Consider the following 18,551-nt stretch of genomic DNA (forward strand, 5'->3'; position numbering starts at 1 on the left):
GAGACCCTAGAAACTTCTGCAGGGCAGAGCAGGCCAGGCTCCAAGACCACAGCAGAGGCTGAGGATGGTGGCCGGCTGACACTGTCCCCACCCACCCCCGTGCAAGCCGGAGGCCTCCTGCCTCTGCACCCTTACCGGCGCTCAGCCTGCCATGGGTCTGCCCCGCCCGCAGTCCTTGGGGAGTACCCCTTACACCACTCGCTCTCTCTTCCCAGACGTTCATCTTCACCGATGGCGACGATCCTGAGCTGCAGCTCCAGGCAGGTGAGCGGCCCCCAGCCCGGCCAGCTTGCCCTGTGGCCTCCCCTCCCAACACCTCTCATTCAACGCCACACATCCCCTACCATCCACGCGGAGGGGGGATTCAGCTGCTCAGGGTCACCGGCTGGTAGAGGGCAGAGCCAGGATGCCCACCGGCTGCTGGCCCAGCGTCCAGGGCCCCTCCCTGCCAGCCATGCTCTGCCTCCCTTGGCTGCTGGCTGACTTTCAGGGCCCCAAGCCAAGCCCCACCGGGAAACCATCCCTACCCCACCTTCCCACTCGTCAGGTCAGACAGGTCCCACCTCAGTCCTGTTTCTTGCTTTCCATTCGTGGGGTTCCAAGGGGTTGTCATCTGCATCGACTGAAAAGACCAGAGGTCAGCAACAGGGCCAGCTGAGCGAAGCCAAACCAGGGCTGTGGTCAGAGTAGGCCTTGGTGCCTTAAGCAAGGTGACCTGTTGGACAGCCATGCTTTGCCCTGGCCGGGGGTGGGGTGGGCTGACTGCAGGCCTCATCCTGCCCTCATGAGTCCCCCGTCCTCCTACCCGGCAGGTGGCCACGTGGTCAACACCAACTGCTCGGCCGTGCACACCCGCCAGGCACTGTGCTGCAAGATGTCGGTGGAGTATGACAAGTTCATGGAGTCTGGGCGCAAGTGCGTGGGGGCCGGGCCCCCGGGGGGCCAACTGGGCTGCCGCCGGGCCGCACACCGCCACTTCTCCCTGCCCCCAGGTGGTTCTGCCACGTGGACGACGACAACTACGTGAACCCCCGGGGCCTGCTGCAGCTGCTGTCCACCTTCTCCCCCAGCCAGGACATCTACCTGGGGCGGCCCAGCCTGGACCACCCCATCGAGGCTACTGAGAGGGTCCAGGGAGGTGGAACTGTGAGTGGCGGGGCTGGGGCGGGCAGCTCAGAGTGTGGAGACCCCGTGGGGAAGGGCAGGTGCCCAAGCCACGCTGTGGGGGCCGGGGCCCGGAGCCCTGAGCGATGGCTCCGTCCTCCCCAGGCGACCACTGTCAAGTTCTGGTTCGCTACCGGCGGGGCCGGCTTCTGCCTGAGCCGGGGCCTTGCCCTCAAGATGAGCCCATGGGCCAGGTGAGTGGGATCCGGGGGGCCTCGGCTGACCGGGTGGGGGCATGCGGCCTGCGGCGATGCTAACCCGCCTCGCCCCCAGCCTGGGCAGTTTCATGAGCACAGCCGACCGGGTGCGGCTGCCGGACGACTGCACAGTGGGCTACATCGTGGAGGGGCTGCTGGGCGCCCACCTGCTGCACAGCTCGCTATTCCACTCCCACCTGGAGAACCTGCGGAGGCTGCCGCCCGACACCGTGCTCCAACAGGTGCGGCCCGAAGCCCTAGCCCGGGCGGGCGTCCCTGCCCGAGGGGCCTGGCTCCCCCCACCCCGCTGCCCAAGGGGCCTCATCTCCCACCCCGCTGCCTGAGGGGCCTGCCCAGCAAGGGCTCCCAGCCGAGCAAGGGTCCAGGGGCGGTGGATCCCAGCATGGACCCTGGGCTTGGCCTGTTGGGACCTGGGGTTTGGCCTCACATGGGGGCTCGTTTGTAAAGGGCGTCTGCTGTGCTTTCCCAGGCAGGCGGGCCGGGGACAGCTGGGTAGTGGGTGGTGGTCTGGGTGGTGATGGGAGTCAGGTCAGGCCAGCAAGAGGCCAGTCGGCTTTGTGGGGGGGGGCACCTAGCCTGCTGCGGTGCCTTCTGCTGGCCGTGCCTCGGCCCTCGTCACTCTCCAGCACTGTTCTAGCCCTGCCCTGGAGAGCATGCGTGGGGCCTGGGGACCCGGGAGGCCGGGCGGCCTCTGCTGGACTCCCGGAGTGGCTAGGGACCCTGGAGGATGCAGGGGCGGGGTCCAGCCCTGAGAGTGAATAGTCCTCTCCCACCAGGTCACCTTGAGCTACGGGGGCCCCGAGAACCCACGTAATGTGGTGAGCGTGGCCGGAGGCTTCAGCCTGCAGCAGGACCCCACACGGTGAGTGGGCGGCAGGGGGGTCAGGGGTGGCACCCCGGAGCCAGCACGGCCCCTCCCTGCCACCCTGACCCCCACGTCCTTCTCAGGTTCAAGTCCGTGCACTGCCTTCTCTACCCAGACACGGACTGGTGTCCTGTGAAGAAGCAGGGTGACCTCGCCTCTCAATGACCCCTTACCCCCCAGCCAGGGTGGCTCTGCCCCAGGGGCAGGTGCAGGAACAGTGCTTTGCCCTGCTGACCTCGCTCCACTCCCTGAGGCAGCCTAGGTCACACCCACCCCACACCCAGACTCCTGGAGCAGGCACTGTGCAGGCATGGACAGGCCCGTGTGACTAAGTGCTTTGGGGGAGGAGGGACAGTGCTGCCCGCCCTGCACAGAGGGTACAGAGGCTCTCGTGCAGGCTGCTTCTCCTCCCAGCCTCTCCGAGGCTTGCTCCTGCCAGGAGTGTCTGCACCCTGGTGTGCGGGGGCCGGGGGGAGGGGGGACTGGCGTCCGGCTCCCTAGACTCTGTCCTGCCCTCCTCACCCCGCTGGAGGGGCCCAGGCCGGCGTTACGTGGGGAAGCTCCCCTTCACCCCACTCTGGGCTTGGTGCCAGAGAGGCAACCAGAGAGGGCTTCACGGTCTCCGGGGAGTAGCACTCAAGGACTCAGGGCCCCCGGCTAGTCATGCTGTGTATCTCCAGGCAGAGGCCACCTTCCTGCCCCTGCCCCTGCCCCGCCAAGGTTCCTCAGCGAGACCTCCAGACCCCCTTGCTAGGGACCTTGAAGATTCCTGTGTTCCAGCTTCATGTTTGTCGTCTGCTCCTGGCCCCAAGCCCCTCAAACAGCAGCCGCTCTGGGCCCCTCTGCAGTGTGACCGCGCCCTCCAGGTGGCTCCCCGCCTCCCCTCTGGAGGGCAGGATGGAGGGGGTTCGGCCGCTGCCTCTGGCCTCCCGTTGCGTCTTCAGCAGGTGAATAAAGGCTCGACTGTTCCTTCCGCCTCACTGTTTCGTGGAGCAGCAGCTCCTGGTGGCGCTGCCCTGGACGGGCCACACGGCGCCTGCGCCGGGCCTGGGAGTCTTCGGTGTGAGTGAGGCCGTCCCACGGGGAGTGACAGAAATGTGACAGACCGTGTCCCTAGCGGGGTCTTCCTGAGTGCTGGCTTGCTTTCTGACCGTGTGGAATGACTGCGTGCGAACATACACGCATGTACGGGGCACGCACATGTTCTCGGCTCGTGTGAACTGTGCACGTGTGTGTGGACGGCGGGGTCTGTGGGTCCCCGCTGGGTGTGGGTGCGCGGGCATGTGTGCGCATGGCCGCACACGTGTGTGTGGGCGGCTTGCAGGCAATACCCAAGGCGCAGGTCGGGGCTGGTTTCCGTCAGACCTGTCGGTGCAGTCAGGAGGAAAACTGCCTGGGGCGCGTGGGGTCGAGCGTCTCTGGGCCAAGGGGAAGTACTGGGGGTCACACAGGTGTAAGGAGTGGGGTCTCGGCAAGCCCAAGGCCGCGTCTCAGCCGCGGTCACCGAATTCGAGGAGCATGCTGCCGAAATGCTACGGCCACCGTGGCTGAGGGATGTGGGAGGTGGCCCCACGGCGGGTGAGGAGGACAGATGCTCCATCCATGGCCGCCTGGGGCTCTGCGTCCTCCTGTCCCGTTAATGTCACCTCAGGATTTCCCTCCTTCCTGAGTCTGGCCCCAGGCCCCGCCCATGACACAGTATCCCGGACAGCAGGGGACGTGGACGAAAATGTGTCCACCAACAGCACGTCCGGGGGGCAGTCCTACGAGCGGGTTATTCAGACCCAGGTTCCGGCTGTGTTCACGGCCAGACGCTTCAGAGGCCCTAGTCCCACTCGGTGCCACTGGGCAGGGGACGTCATATCTGTTCACCCTCTGCCCTGCCTACGCCACCCAAAATGCCACGGTCAAGGGCACAAAGTGGTCTTCAGGGGACAGGCCACCCTCTGAGACCGGGCTTTGCCGTGGCTTTGTGAGCCAAGCCTGTTCTGTTTTTCCTCTTTTATGGTCTAAGTTCACGTCCACTGACTCAGGCCTTGAAGCTTTTTTCCTCAGAAGTGACCGGTCACCAACTGCCATTTTGTATTGTTGGAGTCTGATTATAAACTTTCAAACCAGTGATTTTCCACTTTGATTCAAACAAGCATTCCCAGGAGAAGCCAGCCCTGCCACTCAGATCTCTTGGGAAGAGACTGGCCACCCCAGACAAGTCACCGCCAACGTGGTCAGCTTGGTGCAGAGGGCCTGGCGGTGTGGACTGTGTGGGAAGAGAGCAAGGGCCCCCCAAACTCGAGAGTAGGGCTGGAGCCCCGAAATGGGCAGCTGGGGAATCCAGGGGCCCGTGGGGTGGAGAAGCCGGCTGGCGTCCCCTGGCGTGGGGCGCCGGTCACTTGGGGAGGGGCCTTATGGCGGGTTACTAGGAACTGTCCATGCCCAGGAGCCACCTCCCACATCCCAGACGTGGACCGCACAGCAGCCCCGGGACCTGCTCAGCCACGGCCCCTCCCGCATCCACCGTCCGCGGAGCTCAGAGCAGGTGGGGACCAAGCCAGGGGAGCAGCCCGACCACCTCCCGGCACAGACCCCCTCCCTCGCTGGCTCCAGAGAGATGGTTACCCCAGACCTCCTAGTGTCCTCCCGGGGGCAGCGGGACTGGGCAGCATCCGAGGCTGCAGAGTCTGCGGGGGTAGCTGGTCCACGTCTGCTTCAGAGAGAAAAAGCCTGGAAGGAAACGCAGCAGTGTCCATGGACAGTTGTCTCTGAAAAATGCAAACGTTAGTAAAATGTTTCTTTTCCTCTTTTCGGTTTTTGGCATTTTGTAAATAACAAAGTGTGTCTCATAACAGACGTACAGTACGTGAGTCGTTGCAGGAAGCGACACCCAACGGAGGAGTTCGGCGCTCAGACCACTTCGTTAGAGGAAGGAGAACTCATCAGGCGGCGGAGCAGGTCGGGCAACGCTCCACGCAGAGCCCGGCCTGGCTGGATTTCTCACAGTCCCCAGACTTCTGCAGGGTCTGCGCAGGGGGCGCGCGATTCCTTTGAGGTTTCGCATGTGCCTCCTTTCTCAGGATGGGGGAGGGGAACCTTCAGTGGGGGGCTGCCGGGGGGAGGAATTTTCACACCGCCGGTCTTACGGGTCATTTGGTTTTGCAGAACCCGCGACCTTGGCGTTATCGGCACCGCCACAGGATTCTCGAACAGGGAGACGGGGACTCCTAGGCCGTAAGCGGGGAGCAGCGCTTACTGACGCCGGCACCTGCTCACCCGATTCCTACCCAAGGCTGAACCCCGACTGTGACACAACGAGCACTTTTACATAGTCTTGTTCCTACACAGCTACAGAGGTAAGAACATTGGTTGGCTGGCAAGGCGAGAATCCACAGAGGTGAGCTGGGGAGTCCTCGAGGTGGGGGAGGGAGCCGTGGGAAGACACGTGAGCCGGAGAGCACTGGGCGGCACGGGGGACAGCAGCTTTGACCGGCTGAGTCGCTGGCTTCTGCAGGCCCTTTCCTCTGCGTTTTTTCGGATGCCTCCTCTCCTCTCTCAGTGTAATCACGTAAAGCTACGGTTTTGTTAATTAAGGTTAAACGTTAAGCCGTGTGTACCTTGACCTCCATCTAACACTTTCCGGACAGTGTTCACTGAGTATCGGGGTGCTGCCCCCCACCCCGCCCTGTGCCAGGCACTGTGCGGGCACTGGCTTCAAGAATGGGGACCCGTGGAGTGGACCAGCTCCCTGGGGCGGGGTGGGGGGCGAGGGCAGAGCCCGTGGTTGTGGGCGCGGGCTTCCTCCGTGCTGACGAAGCCACAGTGAGCCCTCGCCCTTTGTGGAGTCTGTGTTTATGAATTTTCCCAGTAGAAAAAATTTATTTGTAACCCCAAATCAACACCCGCTCTCCTGGTCACTCATGGACTCGGCAAATGTCGCAAGGTGTGCCACCGCCAGCCCAGGGTGTACCAGGTGAGACGCTGCCTCCGAGATGCCTCTGGAGGGAGCCCGGGCGCCATCAGACCGCGGGTGCCCAGCTCAGGCCCGTCTGTGGGAGGCCCCAGACTTGTCACTCAGAACTTCCAAACCTCGCTTTTCCTCTTATGCAATAAGGAGAATGGAACCCACCTGAAGGAGCTGTTTTGAGGATTTAAGATTATAATCCGTAGACAATGGGCGTGCATTTTCCCCGTGGGGCCCCGTCGTAGCTGATTCTGTGTTCGCAGTCACTTCAGACTTGGCGAATAATGGAATTAACTCCGCTGTGCCATGGCTTAGGCGATTCCGTGACCAGAATAAACAGCGCTGGGCGGTGCATTCCAGAACCGCAGACGTTTCGGCATGTGGATGGCATCTCGGTCAACGTGTTCGTTCGGAAAGTGAGCCAAGATGAAATTCCACCGGAGCAACAGCCCCGTATTTATTACATAAGTTGGCTGTATTAACAAAAACACCCCCAGCAGGAAAGCTCCAGGGTCAGACGGTTTCCCTGGTGAACTCCCTTAAACAGAGCCTTCCAGAAAATGGAGCCTCTGGAGGCACTGACTGACTGTCCCACACTTTGACCAGGCTGCCCGTCTGCACTCACTGTGCCCTTGGTCCCTGTCACCAAGCTCCTCTTGTTCCTCAATAGGACCCCTGGGACGGATGTCCATAGCAGACTCCTCTGGAAGCCTGTCTGTTGGATGATGAGGTAGCCCAGTGGACTGTCCTTGAAGCAAGAACAAGTCAGGAATGGCTCCCAAAGCCTCGCCTGCCACTGTCATCTCCACTTGGTACCCCCAGTCCATGCTGGGTACTGGGCTCCCCGAGTCTAGTGGGGTGGGCTTCCGTCTCCCTCTGCCACAGCCCTGGGGCCTTGGTGCCTTTCCTCGGCCTGAGCTCTTGGAGATCTTGAGGCCGCTCCCAGCCATGCTCTGGACAAGGCAGCCTGGACCTGGGGGGCAGGTGGATGGGGGTGTTTAACAGGCCTCTTCCAGGTTCACCCCCAAAGCTTAGAGCCCCACGGGGTGGCTCTGGGCCCCTCACCTGCTCTGTCTCTTTCCCTTGCTTGGAATACAGGAGAAAAGGCTTCAAAATGTGGTTTGGGGAGGACCCCCCAAAGGGCCACGTGCCTGCCCCAGCCGCAGCCAGGGTGGCGGCCCCCAGCGGCCGGCTCCCCCTCCCCGCTCCCCCTCCCCGCTCCCTCCCTGTCCTTTTGTTTCTTCTTCACATTCAGATGCTGAAGACGACTTGATCACACCCCACCCCTCAGTTAGGCCGCCCCTTTGCCCCCCATCATCCCTTCTACCTCGCCGGCCCTCCTGGGAGCCATGCGAAGGGGTTTCAGGGCAGGACAGTGTGTTTGTCCCCCTGAACGGGCGTGTCCTTCCCAGGTTTTCCTTTTTTATCTTTGGTTTAATGAGATTGACTGCCATGCGCTTCGATATCATTCTTTTTTTGCTTACGCTGCTTAGGATTCAGGAAGCGATAGGACCTGTATGCTGATGATTCTGATCCAATTTTTGGAAATTTGGAAGCAGCAGCTTTTCACATATTTTTCAGCCCTGTTCTCATTTTCTTCTCCTGGGGCTTCAATCGCCTGTAAGGTCACCTGTCTTACCCAGCGGGGGTTTGAGGATCTGTCTATTTTCCTATGGCTTTTTGTTCTTTCTTCGGGTCGAATCCTTTCTATTAATCTGCCTTCAAGTTGAATGGCTCTTTTTTCCTATCATCTGCAATCTGCAGATTTTTAAATTTTGTTTTATCGTGTTTCTAAAGTTTACAATTTCCATTTGATTCTTTTTATAGTTTCCATTTTCCTGCTGAAATGTCCTATCTGTTCGCTTATCGCGATGATTTTTCCTTTGATTATTTGAACATATTTATAACAGCTGCTTTAAAGTCTTGCTTGGTAAATACAGACTATGTTTAATTGGCTGTTTTCTTGACTCTGAGTAACATTTTCCAATTTCTTTTCATTTCTAGAAAATTTTCGGTGTATACTGGATATCGTGGACACGAGAGTCTGGAGTTCATGGTCTTCCTCTGAAGAGTGTTGATTTTTGTTCTGGTAGGCAGTTTAACTACTGACTAATCACTTTGAACTTGTTTAGGTTTTGTTCTGTGTGTTATTAGGCTTATCTGTGTATCCATGCCCATGTGCGTCGCAGTGTGTGTCCCCGTGTGTGTCCCTGTGTTTCATGCGTGTGCCTGAGCACAGGCATTCCTATCTGCCTGTGCATGCACACGCAGTGGTGCAAGGGGAATGGTGACCTGTGCCCAGTGATCTGAACAGGTTGTCTCTTCCCACCAGGGTCCCCTTGTGTTTTCTCTTTGCTTGCCTCTCGCCTCCTCCAGGAAGTCCCCCTGTGCTGCCTGCAGCCCGATGCTGCTCTGTGTGGTTCATGGCCCCTGTGTTTGCCTAGGAGGGTGTCAACAGTGTCAACAGTGCCTTTTGGACAACAGTCCTGTGGCAGTGACAAAGCCACTTTCACCCTCTTGGACACAGGGCAGGAGTAGAGCTATGTACCAACACCCCTTCTACCCACTACACCTCAAGCTCCTTGAGCTGCACAGGTCACAGCCAGTGTTCTCTGTAGCCACAGGGTGGCTGTCCCCCTTGATTTCGGGCACATATCATTCATTCATTCATTCGCTCACTCACCTGCATACCTCTGTTGGAAGCATTCTCTTTGCCAGGTGCTGGGGAAGGCAGTGCCCCTGCCTTCCTGGGCTCAGGCAGAGGGCGCACGAGGGACAGGCAGGAGGGCGCGAGAGCTACACCGGGGCTCAGGAGCTCAGCGCGGTGACCCTCAGAGTAGCTGACACCGCACCCGGGCCCAGAAGCCATGAAGGTGGAGGAGCAAGTGGCCTGCGGGGGGAGAGCTCGACTTGGAGGCCTGAGTGTGACATGAAGTGACGTAATGCTTCGGCTTTGCAGGGAGGGCCGTTGGGGGGAAGGCGGCCCTGCCCTTGGGAGACTGTCTACCCTGGGCAGTGGGGTGGGGCATGGCCTGTGGGCCGGGTGCTCCCGTCTGGTTCTGTTAGGCACCCTGTCCCCCTGCAGCCCCCCAGGCCCTTCCCCAGCTCAGCCTGGAGCATGGCCTTTCAAGCTGCACCCAAGGGTGGCCCTTCGGGAGGGCCCCTCCCACCAGAGCCTGTTTGTCCCTGGACTTTGACCGGTTCAGCCTCAGTCCTAATCCACTCTGCTCAAGTGTCCACTCTGGGTCCGGTTTCAAGAAGGTTTGCTCAGAGGCCTCTCCCCTCGCCCTGAGAAAGAGGAAAAGAAAGTAAAGCCCTTCCTCCTTGGGGGCCCCAAGGAGGGAATCTGAGCCTGAAGACTCTTTGTCCAGGCCCAGCCCTGCCCTTCCATGTGCAGACCGTGGGGAGCCAAGGCCACCCCCCATCCTTGTCACCCCCATGTGTTCTTTCTCCCTCACACACACATATAGGTGTGTGGCAGGGCTAAGTGGTCAATCCCCACCCCAAAAGCCCCCAAGGTCTCCCAGGCCCATGACAGGCTTCAGTGGCCGGAAGTATGTGTGCCCACGCGCGCACGCCTGTGTGTTTGGGCCAGCGTGTGCCCGCAGACCCTCCCCGGGGCAGTGGCCCAGGCCAAGTGGGCCGACCAGCTGAGAAGGTCGCAGACCAGCAAGGCCGGGCCTGGGAGTGACCACCACGACTGGCCCGGGGGCGGAGTCTGGCGAGGACCCCCGAGCGCCATCCGCGGGGGCCCCGGGAGGAAGGGCACGGCCTCTCTCTCTCTCGGTTTTCCGCAAACCAGAGCAAAGGCCGAGTGCTAGCTGGTGCGGGGTGAGGGTTTGTGTTTCACTGGTTTGTCTTAAGAAGAGAAAACAGCAACTTATCGTGGGTGCAGAAGGGAAGGGCCCTGGGGAGGGACGGGTTACTCGGGTCACTCAGGGAGTGGGAGCAGAAAGCAGGCTGCAGCGGGGCGTGGGGCGGTGTTGGGGGCCAACTGTGCGAGGGAGCGGGGCGCAGAAGGGAGAAAGGACATCTGGAGGCGGGCACTGCCCAGGGAGCTGGGGGAGGCCCTGCGTGCAGCCGCCAAGCCCCGACGGCACAGCTCCGACACACGGGGCCTCGCCAGCCTGGGCCCCTGAGCGGCGGCCCCGGCCTGCGGCCGAGGGCGGGAGGGTTTCCGCTCTGCGATGTCATCGCAGCTCGGGCTGCAGACAGCTCGGCAAACGGCAGCCTGGGGGAGCGGTCCCCACGGAGCCACCCTCACTCCATTCACCAGCCACCAGTTGGGGGGACCCCGGGGCCACCCCCGGTTCCATAATTCCCTAGCACGACCCGCAGAACTCAGGAGATGTCCCCACAAGGTCAGAGGCCTGAAGCGAGGCTGCAGCAGCCATGTTCTTTTCAGGCCTGGAAAGGTGACATGATGATTGACATCCGGGAGATGTCCCCTCCTGTCCCGCGATCAGTTCCATCTCCAGTGATGGCACGGATCGCCATGGCGCCAGCAGATAGGACATGGCGTCAGTCCAGCTCTGACAGAGATGCCCAGGCCCCGTCTCATGGAGAGAAAACACCGGGCAAAGCCAAACGGAGAGACTTTGTACGTGGTAAACAGCTCGTGATGTTCAAAGTGCCAGGGCCGCGAAGGTCACTGCGAGGCCGAGGAATGTTCTGGAGCGAGGAGGCTAGCGTGACGGGACAGCAGAGACAGCCTGCGACCCTGGACTGACCCCTTGGGCGTCCCAGCTGCGCGACGGGCACGGCGGCCTGTGCTCGAAGCCCCGGCCCTCACTGCGCCAGACACAGGCCAGGAGCTCTCAGAGGTGACGGGTGTGTTTAAGACCTTGATGGCAAGTGATGAAACTTGAATGGGGCTGAAGGTCACGTGCGAGGGGCGCGTGGCGCTGACCCCGTGGCTCTGCTGACAGTGCCGGTGTAGTGTGAGACCCCACAGCTTTCTGTTTTCTTTCTTCTCTTATTTTTATTTTTCGTGATGCGCCCGTGAAATGGAGACATTTCTGCTGTCTTGTTATCTACCCTAACAGTCGTTGGGGACACAGTGTTGCCCTGAGCCCCGCCGAAGGTTACTTGGCCGCGTTTTCCACATCTGAAGGGCTCGAAGAGGAAGTCGTGCAGGGAGCCGGCTCCTCTGGGGCTGCAGCTCCGGCTCCATTTGAAAACGGCTCCGTTTTCTGCATTTCTAATATTATACGTTGAAATAAACGTGAGCTCTACACACATTTAAGAAAGACGAATAAAGACAAGTGAGATCCTCATCTTCCAACCCGCTTATGCCGGTTCAGGGGCGCGGGGGGCCGGAGCCTCTCCAGGCAGCTCAGGGCACCGGGAGGGACCCAGCCTGGACAGAATGTCCTTCCATCACGGGACACTCGCACCGGCCACACTCCCTCCGCCTGGGACAATCTGGACACACCGTTCACCCACGTACACGCCTTGGGGACGTGGGAGGGACCAGAGGGAACCCGCGGGGAGAAGGCGCACACCCCACAGACAGTGGTCCCCCGGGAGTCGATTTTTTCCTCTCATGAATTTGTAACGAAATGACGTTGAACAAAATGAGAGATTCAAGCACCTGCCATATCACTGGTCCTTTATCTTTGTTTTCCAGATATGAGGAGACCCTTTCCCTCAGGGTGCCATGGGAAATGACACCTTGGTGAGCAGAATGGGAAGGTTTGTCTTTTTCTCCCTACCCGGCTTCTGGGAGTCGGGGAGAGTTCAGAGGGGCGCAGTGGGCTTTCCGGCAGGAGCCATGCCCAGAGGTCCACCCCAAGTCTGAGTGAGGGAGAGGTGGCAGGGGCACGGCTGCCTGTCAAAGCCACACCTGGAGGGCTTGGGGGAGATATCACGTGCCCCGCCATGATTCCAGAACCTCCAGGCAGAGGAACCGGTTCTGTGAACCCTGCTTTGCGAGACAGGCAGGGCCAACACCCCTGACTCATTTCCTGCAGTGACACTGGCACCAGAATCCGCGGGTATCAGTGGCATGAAGTGGGAGCACATGTTAAGTCCTTCGCCCTCCCCGCCCAGAAGAGTCCACCGATTTACACCCAGATGGAGTTCTAGTCAGGGGAGGGGAGGGGACCAGGGAAGGGCCCCCTCCCTGCAGCCACAGCTCAGAGGGAAGGAGCAGCAGGAGTCCTAGGTCAGCTCGGGGCAGGTGAGGAAGACTCCAGAGGTGTGGTGGTGGGTTGGGTTGGTGGGGGCAGGGGGCCAGTCTTGAGCACAGTGTGCCTCGGCCATCACCCAGGGGCACCTGGCCCAGAGCTTGCAGGGGCCAGCTCTAGGCCACCTGCCCCCATCCAGGAAGAGGCACATACCCCAAGCCAGGGTTTACTTTTAATTTGTTTTCCAAAGCAGGAAGCAGCTTCTGGCTGGCACCTTTGGGCTGTGGGTGAGGGGGGCAGCCTCTTACAGGGGAGCAGGTTCCTGTGAACAAGGAAGTAGAAGCTGCAGTGATGCCCACCCCGCCCGGGCCTGCAGCCCCTCCTCAGGCTGCCCTCCTCCCAGACTACAAAACCTCCATGCTGGACAGGGGCTAGGAGACAATACTGAGCAGCTGAATTTCGGTGGCCTGCGGGCCCTGGCGACAGGCAGGCTAGGTAGGGGTGTGGAGAGCAAGGTGGCCAGACCCAAAGCCTCACAGGCCGGCGTGGGGGTCTGTGTGTTCCTTCGTGCTTCACAGCTGCTCTGCGAGCGACTGTCTTCCACCCCACCCACCGCGCCCCCTGGCCTAGGCCCAGGCTGCCACCCGCGTCACAGCCCGACAGGACACCAGCCCTCTGGTGTCAATGCGCCAGATTCTCTCATTACGTTCTTTTTGGTATTAAGTATCATTTCCGCGGTTTTGTTTTGTCGCGTTGTGTTTTGTTTTTGTAATACAGAAATCTTCATGACAGGGAGAAAATGCTGGTTGGACTCTCCAAACTGGTTTCACGCCCACGGGACGGGTCTCCAGCGGGCAGTTCGAAAAAACCCTCCCCAGACCCCAGATCGCCCGCCCCGCCGCGCCCATTCCGCTGGCCAATCGCGCCGCAGCGGGCGGCGATTCGCCCGTCCCCGGCCCGGGCCCCGCCCCGCGATTGGCCTCTTCCCGCGCCCCCGGCGCGGATTTATTTAGGCTCCCGCAAGCGCTGCGCTCAGTGTCGCTGCCATGGAACTGGGACTCAAGGGCCGTCGGGCGCTCGTCACCGGGGCGGGCAAAGGTGGGCCGGCGGCCGGGGGCGCCTGGGGGGGACTGGGGAGGGGCGCCCGCGCTGAATGTGCTCCCTGCAGGCATCGGGCGCGACACGGTCAAGGCGCTGCACGCGGCGGGGGTGCAGGTGGTGTCCGTGAGTCGGACCCAGAGCGACCTGGACAGCCTGGTCCGCGAGGTAGGCACCGCTCCGTCCTTTGCCCCGCGGGCCGCGGGCGGGGCCGGGGGTGAGCGGGGCGCACGCGCGCCAGGCGCTGGGCTGACCGAGGATGCTCAGCAACCAAGCCCTCCAGGCTGAGCGGATCCCTGGGCTTGGACGGAAGCGGAAATGGCTGCCGTGCAGGCCTGGGGCCGGAGGCGGTCTGGCCACCGAGGGAAGGGGCTGCCGGGAGCGGTGCCAGGCTCCTGATCCCCAAGCTCTGAGTTGCCCAATGGCCAGAGGCCGCATTAACTCCGCTCCCTGCTCCCTCAGCAGCCTGGGATTCTGAGTCTCAAAAAAGTGGCTGGCCCTTGTGGGACCCCTGACCCATCCCCCTGGTGGGCTGAAGTGTCACCTGCACCCGGCCCCCCCCACCCCCTCCTGGGCCGGAAGCCCTGCTCTGCCCCTGCCCCAGCCCCTGCCCCAGCATGGAGGCTCCAGCAGCTCCGCCCCCCAACCCACTCTGCCCACTAGTGCCCGGGCGTGGAGCCCGTGTGCGTGGACTTGGGTGACTGGGAGGCCACCGAGCGGGCGTTGGGCAACGTGGGCCCCGTGGACCTGCTGGTGAACAACGCTGCCGTGGCACTGCTGCAGCCCTTCCTGGAGATCACCAAGGAGGCGATTGCCACGTGAGCGAGCCCACGGGGTTGGGGGGAGGGCTTTCCCCTGCAGCAGCGGCCCCCGTCCCTGACCGAGGTCTGTCCATCCGCATCCAGGTCCTTCGACGTGAACCTGCGGGCTGTCATCCAGGTGTCCCAGGTGAGCTGCCTTCAGGGCAGGAGTGGGAACTGGCGGGTGATGCTAACTGGGCCTCACATCCCCACTGCCACTCCAGATCGTGGCCCGTGGCATGATTGCTCGTGGAGCCCCAGGCGCCATCGTGAATGTGTCCAGCCAGGCCTCCCAGCGCGCGATAGCCAACCACAGCGTCTACTGTGAGTGAGCCCAGCTGTGGCCACCCCACCGAGCCTGCAGCCAGCTCGGGCTCCACTCATGCTGACCCTCCTCGCAGGTTCCACCAAGGGCGCCATGGACATGCTGACCAAAGTGATGGCTCTGGAGCTCGGGCCACACAACGTGAGCCCTGCCGGGGTGCCCCCCATCACCCAGCCCGTGTGCCAGGGCTCCCTAGCCCACTTTACTGACCCCTGCCTGTGTGGGCACAGATCCGCGTGAATGCAGTGAACCCCACAGTGGTGATGACCGCCATGGGCCGGATCTACTGGAGCGACCCCCAGAAGTCCAAGACTCTTCTGGACCGTATGCCGCTGGGCAGGTTTGCTGGTGAGTCAGCCGGGAGCCCAGTGCAGTTGCACTGGGAAGCCCCTGTGGGGGTGGGAGGGGGGGCGGAGGGCAGCCCCCACCACCCACGCCCTGACCCCTGTACCCCGCCCGCAGAGGTGCGCGATGTGGTGGATACCATCCTCTTCCTGCTGAGTGACCGGAGCAGCATGACCACAGGCTCCAGTGTGTTTGTGGATGGGGGCTTCCTCACCAACTGAGCCCCAGCCCCACCACCCCACTCCATGCTAGTGCCAAGTCCCCCCGACCCCCATCCCTCCAATAAACCTGATTCTTTGCCCAGGCTGCACACTGATTCCCAGGCTGCTGGCAGGGGCCGGAAAGTGGCGAGCTCGGGGCCGGGTGTAGCAGTGGGTCCCAGGTGGGGAGGTGCGCGCATTCAGTTCATATCCACGGCCAGGTGGCAGCCTGGCTCCCACACCTGAGATTTTTCAGACCTGCCACCTTTCTGGCAGGGGCTGGAAGGTGAGACCTTCCCGAGGCCAGCTCCTGAGGAGGGTGGCGAATGGGACGAAGGACGGCCTTGGGCCCTGGTTGGCTCTGGGGGCGGTGGCCGACGGGAAGGAACGCAGGCGAGCAGTTGCTGACTCTGCAGGAAGTGAAACACGGACGTGCTGAAACTACACCGACTTGTCCTGAGCGACGTCTTGGCGTCCCCAAACCAGCTTCGGATGCTGGGAGAACGCTTCCTCAGCTCTTTGGGTTCTTCATGGCGTGCCAAGCACAGGCGGGCACACCAGTCTAACCTCTGCTTCTCACCACGGAGTCTGGCAGCAAACAACAGATGGAGAATCTGCCAGCTGCCGGAGCGTGAATACTCCCACCAACGTGGTATCACTGAGGGCACAGCTGGGGAGGGACGTGCCTAGGCGGCCCCGCCAGTTTCAACTGGTATAAATAACCACAAAAGCAGAAATAATGCTGATGTGCACAAAAATTAGAAAGTGACGAACTTTGTTAATTTGGTTTCTAATACAACTAATCCTAAGTTTATCTAATTATTAATAATGGCAGTTTAACAAGGGGCTAGCAAGATTCCTGAAAACTTAGCAGCTGGTTCTGCTGAGTGGATTTCTGATCACGGGTCTGCCTGGAGTGGTGCCCGTGGCCTCGGGGATGCGGTTGCCGGACCATGGCTCGGGGCCCCCCGGGCCATATCCGCTTCATCTCCCCGTTTCTGATGTTGGTTGGCATTGCCAGGCTGCCCCCTGCCGTCCCGACCTCCACAGCTGTCCATGGCGGTCCCGCCTGGCTGCCCTTCGTCCCAACCTCTTTTCTTGAACTCAGTTCAGTGTCCCCCAGCCTGGGTGTGTGGGGGAGCTGTGGGGAGGGGCCTGACTGCCGACTGCCCCCCCCCCCCCCCCCTGGAAGCGCTAGAGCCGGGTCCACCGTGTTCCTCCCAGAAGCCCGGGCTCTCTGCCAGGAGCTAAAGACATTTGCCCCCACTTCCGCCTGGGTCACCTCCTTCGGGGACTGAGAGGGCTCAGAACGCTCTCCTTCCCTTCTCTTGCCCAGGGTATGGGGTGCTCACCCCCTCTGGACCCATGGCTGGGGGTTGGTTAGGGGCAGGCAGGGTGAGCAGGCAGATGTTGGTGGGGAATGTTTATTGTATAAAATAAGAAGGGGCGCCCCATCCCAGGCGCATGACTAGAGCCCACCCCCACCCTGGCCCATCAGAGAAGCCCATCCTGGGGCTTCGCTGGCTACCCCCCCAACCCACAGCCTGAGGGAGACCCTGCTCCCTCCCAGCCTCCCATGGGGACCAGGGAAGGCTGGAGCTGAGCCCCCAGAAGGAGGAGGCAGAGTGGCCAGGACCCCATCGCCCCGCCCCATGCTTCCTCCCCTCCCCCCACACCACTCCCCACAGCAGACTCAGGGACACAGGTGGACACGACACGACCGTGGACATGGGCGGGGCTGCCGTCCTCGAAGCCGGGCCCTAGAGGACCGTGCACTTCCTCCCAGGCTTCTTGACGGGCGGCGGGCAGAGCACAGCCCTGATGGCCTCGTCAAACACTGTCTTCAGGCCCCGCTGGGTCAGGGCCGAGCACTCCAGGTACTTGACAGAGCCTGGGGGACAGTGAGGTGGGGAGAGTGGGGGCGGTGAGGGGGCGGGGCAGCAGGGGCAGCTTGGCGCCCCAGAACACGCCTCCCTCCTGGCGCCTGCAGGCCCGGCACAGCCCACTCACCAATCTCCCGGGCCATGGCCAGGCCCTGGGGGTACGTGATGGGCGCCAGCTTCTTGTCCCGCAGCCGCTCGATGGTGTCCTTGTCGTCACGGAGGTCCAGCTTGGTGCCCACCAGGAGGATGGGCGTGTGGGGGCAGTGGTGCCGCACCTCCGGGTACCACTGTGGGGACAGAGGTTCTGACCCCACCCCTCAGGGACCTCTCCTTTAGCCTGGCCCAGAGCAGGCCGTGGCTCCCGGGTCCCTTCCCCATGTCCCCTAGACCCATCCTTCCCACTTTAGGAGGTGACCACTAGGTTTGGTGAGGGACACCAACGCCCAGCCAGGGAGCTCCAAGGCCTGACGGGGCCCACAGGCAGGGCCCCTCCCTTCCTTGAGAGCCTCACTCACCACCCCTGCCCCTCACCAACGCCTCTCCCGCCACCTGCAGACCCCCGCCCGCCAAGCAGGACAGGCATCTCCTCTGCCTCCAAAGGACAAGCTGCCCGTGTAAGGTCTTCAAGCCAGAGACCCCATCCAGTCAGGGCAAGTCCTGGGGGCATGTCGCACCCAAGGTCGGACCCAGCCCGCCCCCCCCACCCCCCACCCCCCGCCCCCGGGGCAGACCCCGCCCTACCTTGGCTCGAACATTCTCAAAGGAGGCCGGGCTCACCAGGGAGAAGCAAATGAGGAAGACGTCCTTGGGAGGAACGAGGAGGGGACCCACGTGGGAGTGGTCAAGGAGGCTCCTGATGACCTCTGTCCCCTCACCCACATCAGGATCACAGGGATCCCACCCGAGGCACCAGCCCCTGGGGCTGGCCCGCTGTCACTTACAGTTTGGGGATAGGAGAGGGGCCGCAGCCGGTCGTAGTCCTCCTGCCCCGCCGTGTCCCACAGCCCCAGGTTGACCGGTTTGCCGTCCACCATCACATTCGCCGAGTAGTTGTCGAAACTGCAGGGGCAGAGCGGGAAGAGTCAGCCTAGACTCGGGGTCTCGGGCCTGCTCGGAAGCGGGGGCCCTGTCGGCACCTCCGCCCCCACCCAGAAGCGCAGACCAGGGCCGCCCGCGCCCCGCGCGCTCACACGGTGGGGATGTACTCTCCGGGGAAGGCGTTGGTCGTGTAGCTGATCAGCAGGCAGGTCTTTCCCACGGCGCTGTGGACAGAGCGCACGCCCGCGTCGCTCCCAGGCCGCCTCGGCCCCTCCGCCCAGCAAGGACAGCCCCTCCCACGGAGCCGGAGGCTGAGTGAGGACGCCCGGGCGGGGACAGGTGTCCCAGCGCGGCAGATCCGCAGCGACCTAAGGCTGCGGGAGGAGGGCCAGGGCGGCCGGGCAAACCAGGGCAGAGCGGCTGGGTGGTGGGGCGAAACGCCTCAGGCCAGGCCCGCGGCAGAGTTCCCGCCACCCCCGGAGGATGGCAGGGGAGGGTGGGACCGGTCGAGGGTGCAGTCCAGGTGAGAGGC

The 18,551-nt window shown here is 62.2% G+C and overlaps 3 protein-coding genes and 1 long non-coding RNA gene across 4 annotated transcripts in view; 3 read left to right on the forward strand and 1 right to left on the reverse strand.

Moving 5' to 3' along the window:
* RFNG (RFNG O-fucosylpeptide 3-beta-N-acetylglucosaminyltransferase) overlaps positions 1–3,216 on the forward strand; it is a 4,768-nt gene extending 1,552 nt beyond the window's left edge. Inside the window, exons 2-8 of the mRNA XM_023538652.1 lie at positions 64–264; positions 813–915; positions 993–1,146; positions 1,270–1,358; positions 1,438–1,603; positions 2,159–2,244; positions 2,331–3,216. Coding sequence (XP_023394420.1) covers positions 64–264; positions 813–915; positions 993–1,146; positions 1,270–1,358; positions 1,438–1,603; positions 2,159–2,244; positions 2,331–2,412 — 881 coding nt within the window. The 3' untranslated portion in view covers positions 2,413–3,216. The remainder of the gene's footprint in view (positions 1–63; positions 265–812; positions 916–992; positions 1,147–1,269; positions 1,359–1,437; positions 1,604–2,158; positions 2,245–2,330) is intronic.
* Positions 3,217–3,667: 451 nt separating this feature from the next.
* Positions 3,668–12,263, forward strand: LOC105301133. Its single transcript, XR_002783587.1, has 5 exons — positions 3,668–5,025; positions 5,119–5,262; positions 5,404–6,618; positions 6,873–11,896; positions 12,175–12,263. It is a non-coding gene; the product is annotated as an uncharacterized LOC105301133 (long non-coding RNA).
* A 1,014-nt stretch (positions 12,264–13,277) lies between these two features.
* DCXR (dicarbonyl and L-xylulose reductase) lies at positions 13,278–15,214 on the forward strand. Its single transcript, XM_011373670.2, has 8 exons — positions 13,278–13,428; positions 13,499–13,596; positions 14,092–14,246; positions 14,334–14,376; positions 14,453–14,552; positions 14,630–14,694; positions 14,784–14,901; positions 15,016–15,214. The coding sequence occupies exons 1-8, from the start codon at positions 13,377–13,379 to the stop codon at positions 15,117–15,119; spliced, it is 735 nt and encodes a 244-aa protein (XP_011371972.1). The 5' UTR covers positions 13,278–13,376; the 3' UTR covers positions 15,120–15,214.
* A 1,294-nt stretch (positions 15,215–16,508) lies between these two features.
* Positions 16,509–18,551, reverse strand: part of RAC3 (Rac family small GTPase 3) — a 3,133-nt gene continuing 1,090 nt past the window's right edge. Inside the window, exons 2-6 of the mRNA XM_011373674.2 lie at positions 18,172–18,243; positions 17,923–18,040; positions 17,723–17,785; positions 17,109–17,268; positions 16,509–16,989 (exon numbers count right to left, since the gene is read on the reverse strand). Coding sequence (XP_011371976.1) covers positions 16,859–16,989; positions 17,109–17,268; positions 17,723–17,785; positions 17,923–18,040; positions 18,172–18,243 — 544 coding nt within the window. The 3' untranslated portion in view covers positions 16,509–16,858. The remainder of the gene's footprint in view (positions 16,990–17,108; positions 17,269–17,722; positions 17,786–17,922; positions 18,041–18,171; positions 18,244–18,551) is intronic.

The sequence above is a fragment of the Pteropus vampyrus genome, unplaced genomic scaffold (assembly GCF_000151845.1).
Source record: "Pteropus vampyrus isolate Shadow unplaced genomic scaffold, Pvam_2.0 Scaffold227, whole genome shotgun sequence".
In the NCBI taxonomy this organism is placed as follows: Eukaryota; Metazoa; Chordata; class Mammalia; order Chiroptera; family Pteropodidae; genus Pteropus; species Pteropus vampyrus.

Coding starts and splice junctions, on each gene's coding strand:
- DCXR (XM_011373670.2), top strand. CDS start 13,377: ATGGAACTGGGACTCAAGGGCCGTCGGGCGCTCGTCACCGGGGCGGGC. Junction 13,429..13,498: donor CGTCACCGGGGCGGGCAAAG/GTGGGCCGGCGG, acceptor TGCTCCCTGCAG/GCATCGGGCGCGACACGGTC. Junction 13,597..14,091: donor TGGACAGCCTGGTCCGCGAG/GTAGGCACCGCT, acceptor TCTGCCCACTAG/TGCCCGGGCGTGGAGCCCGT.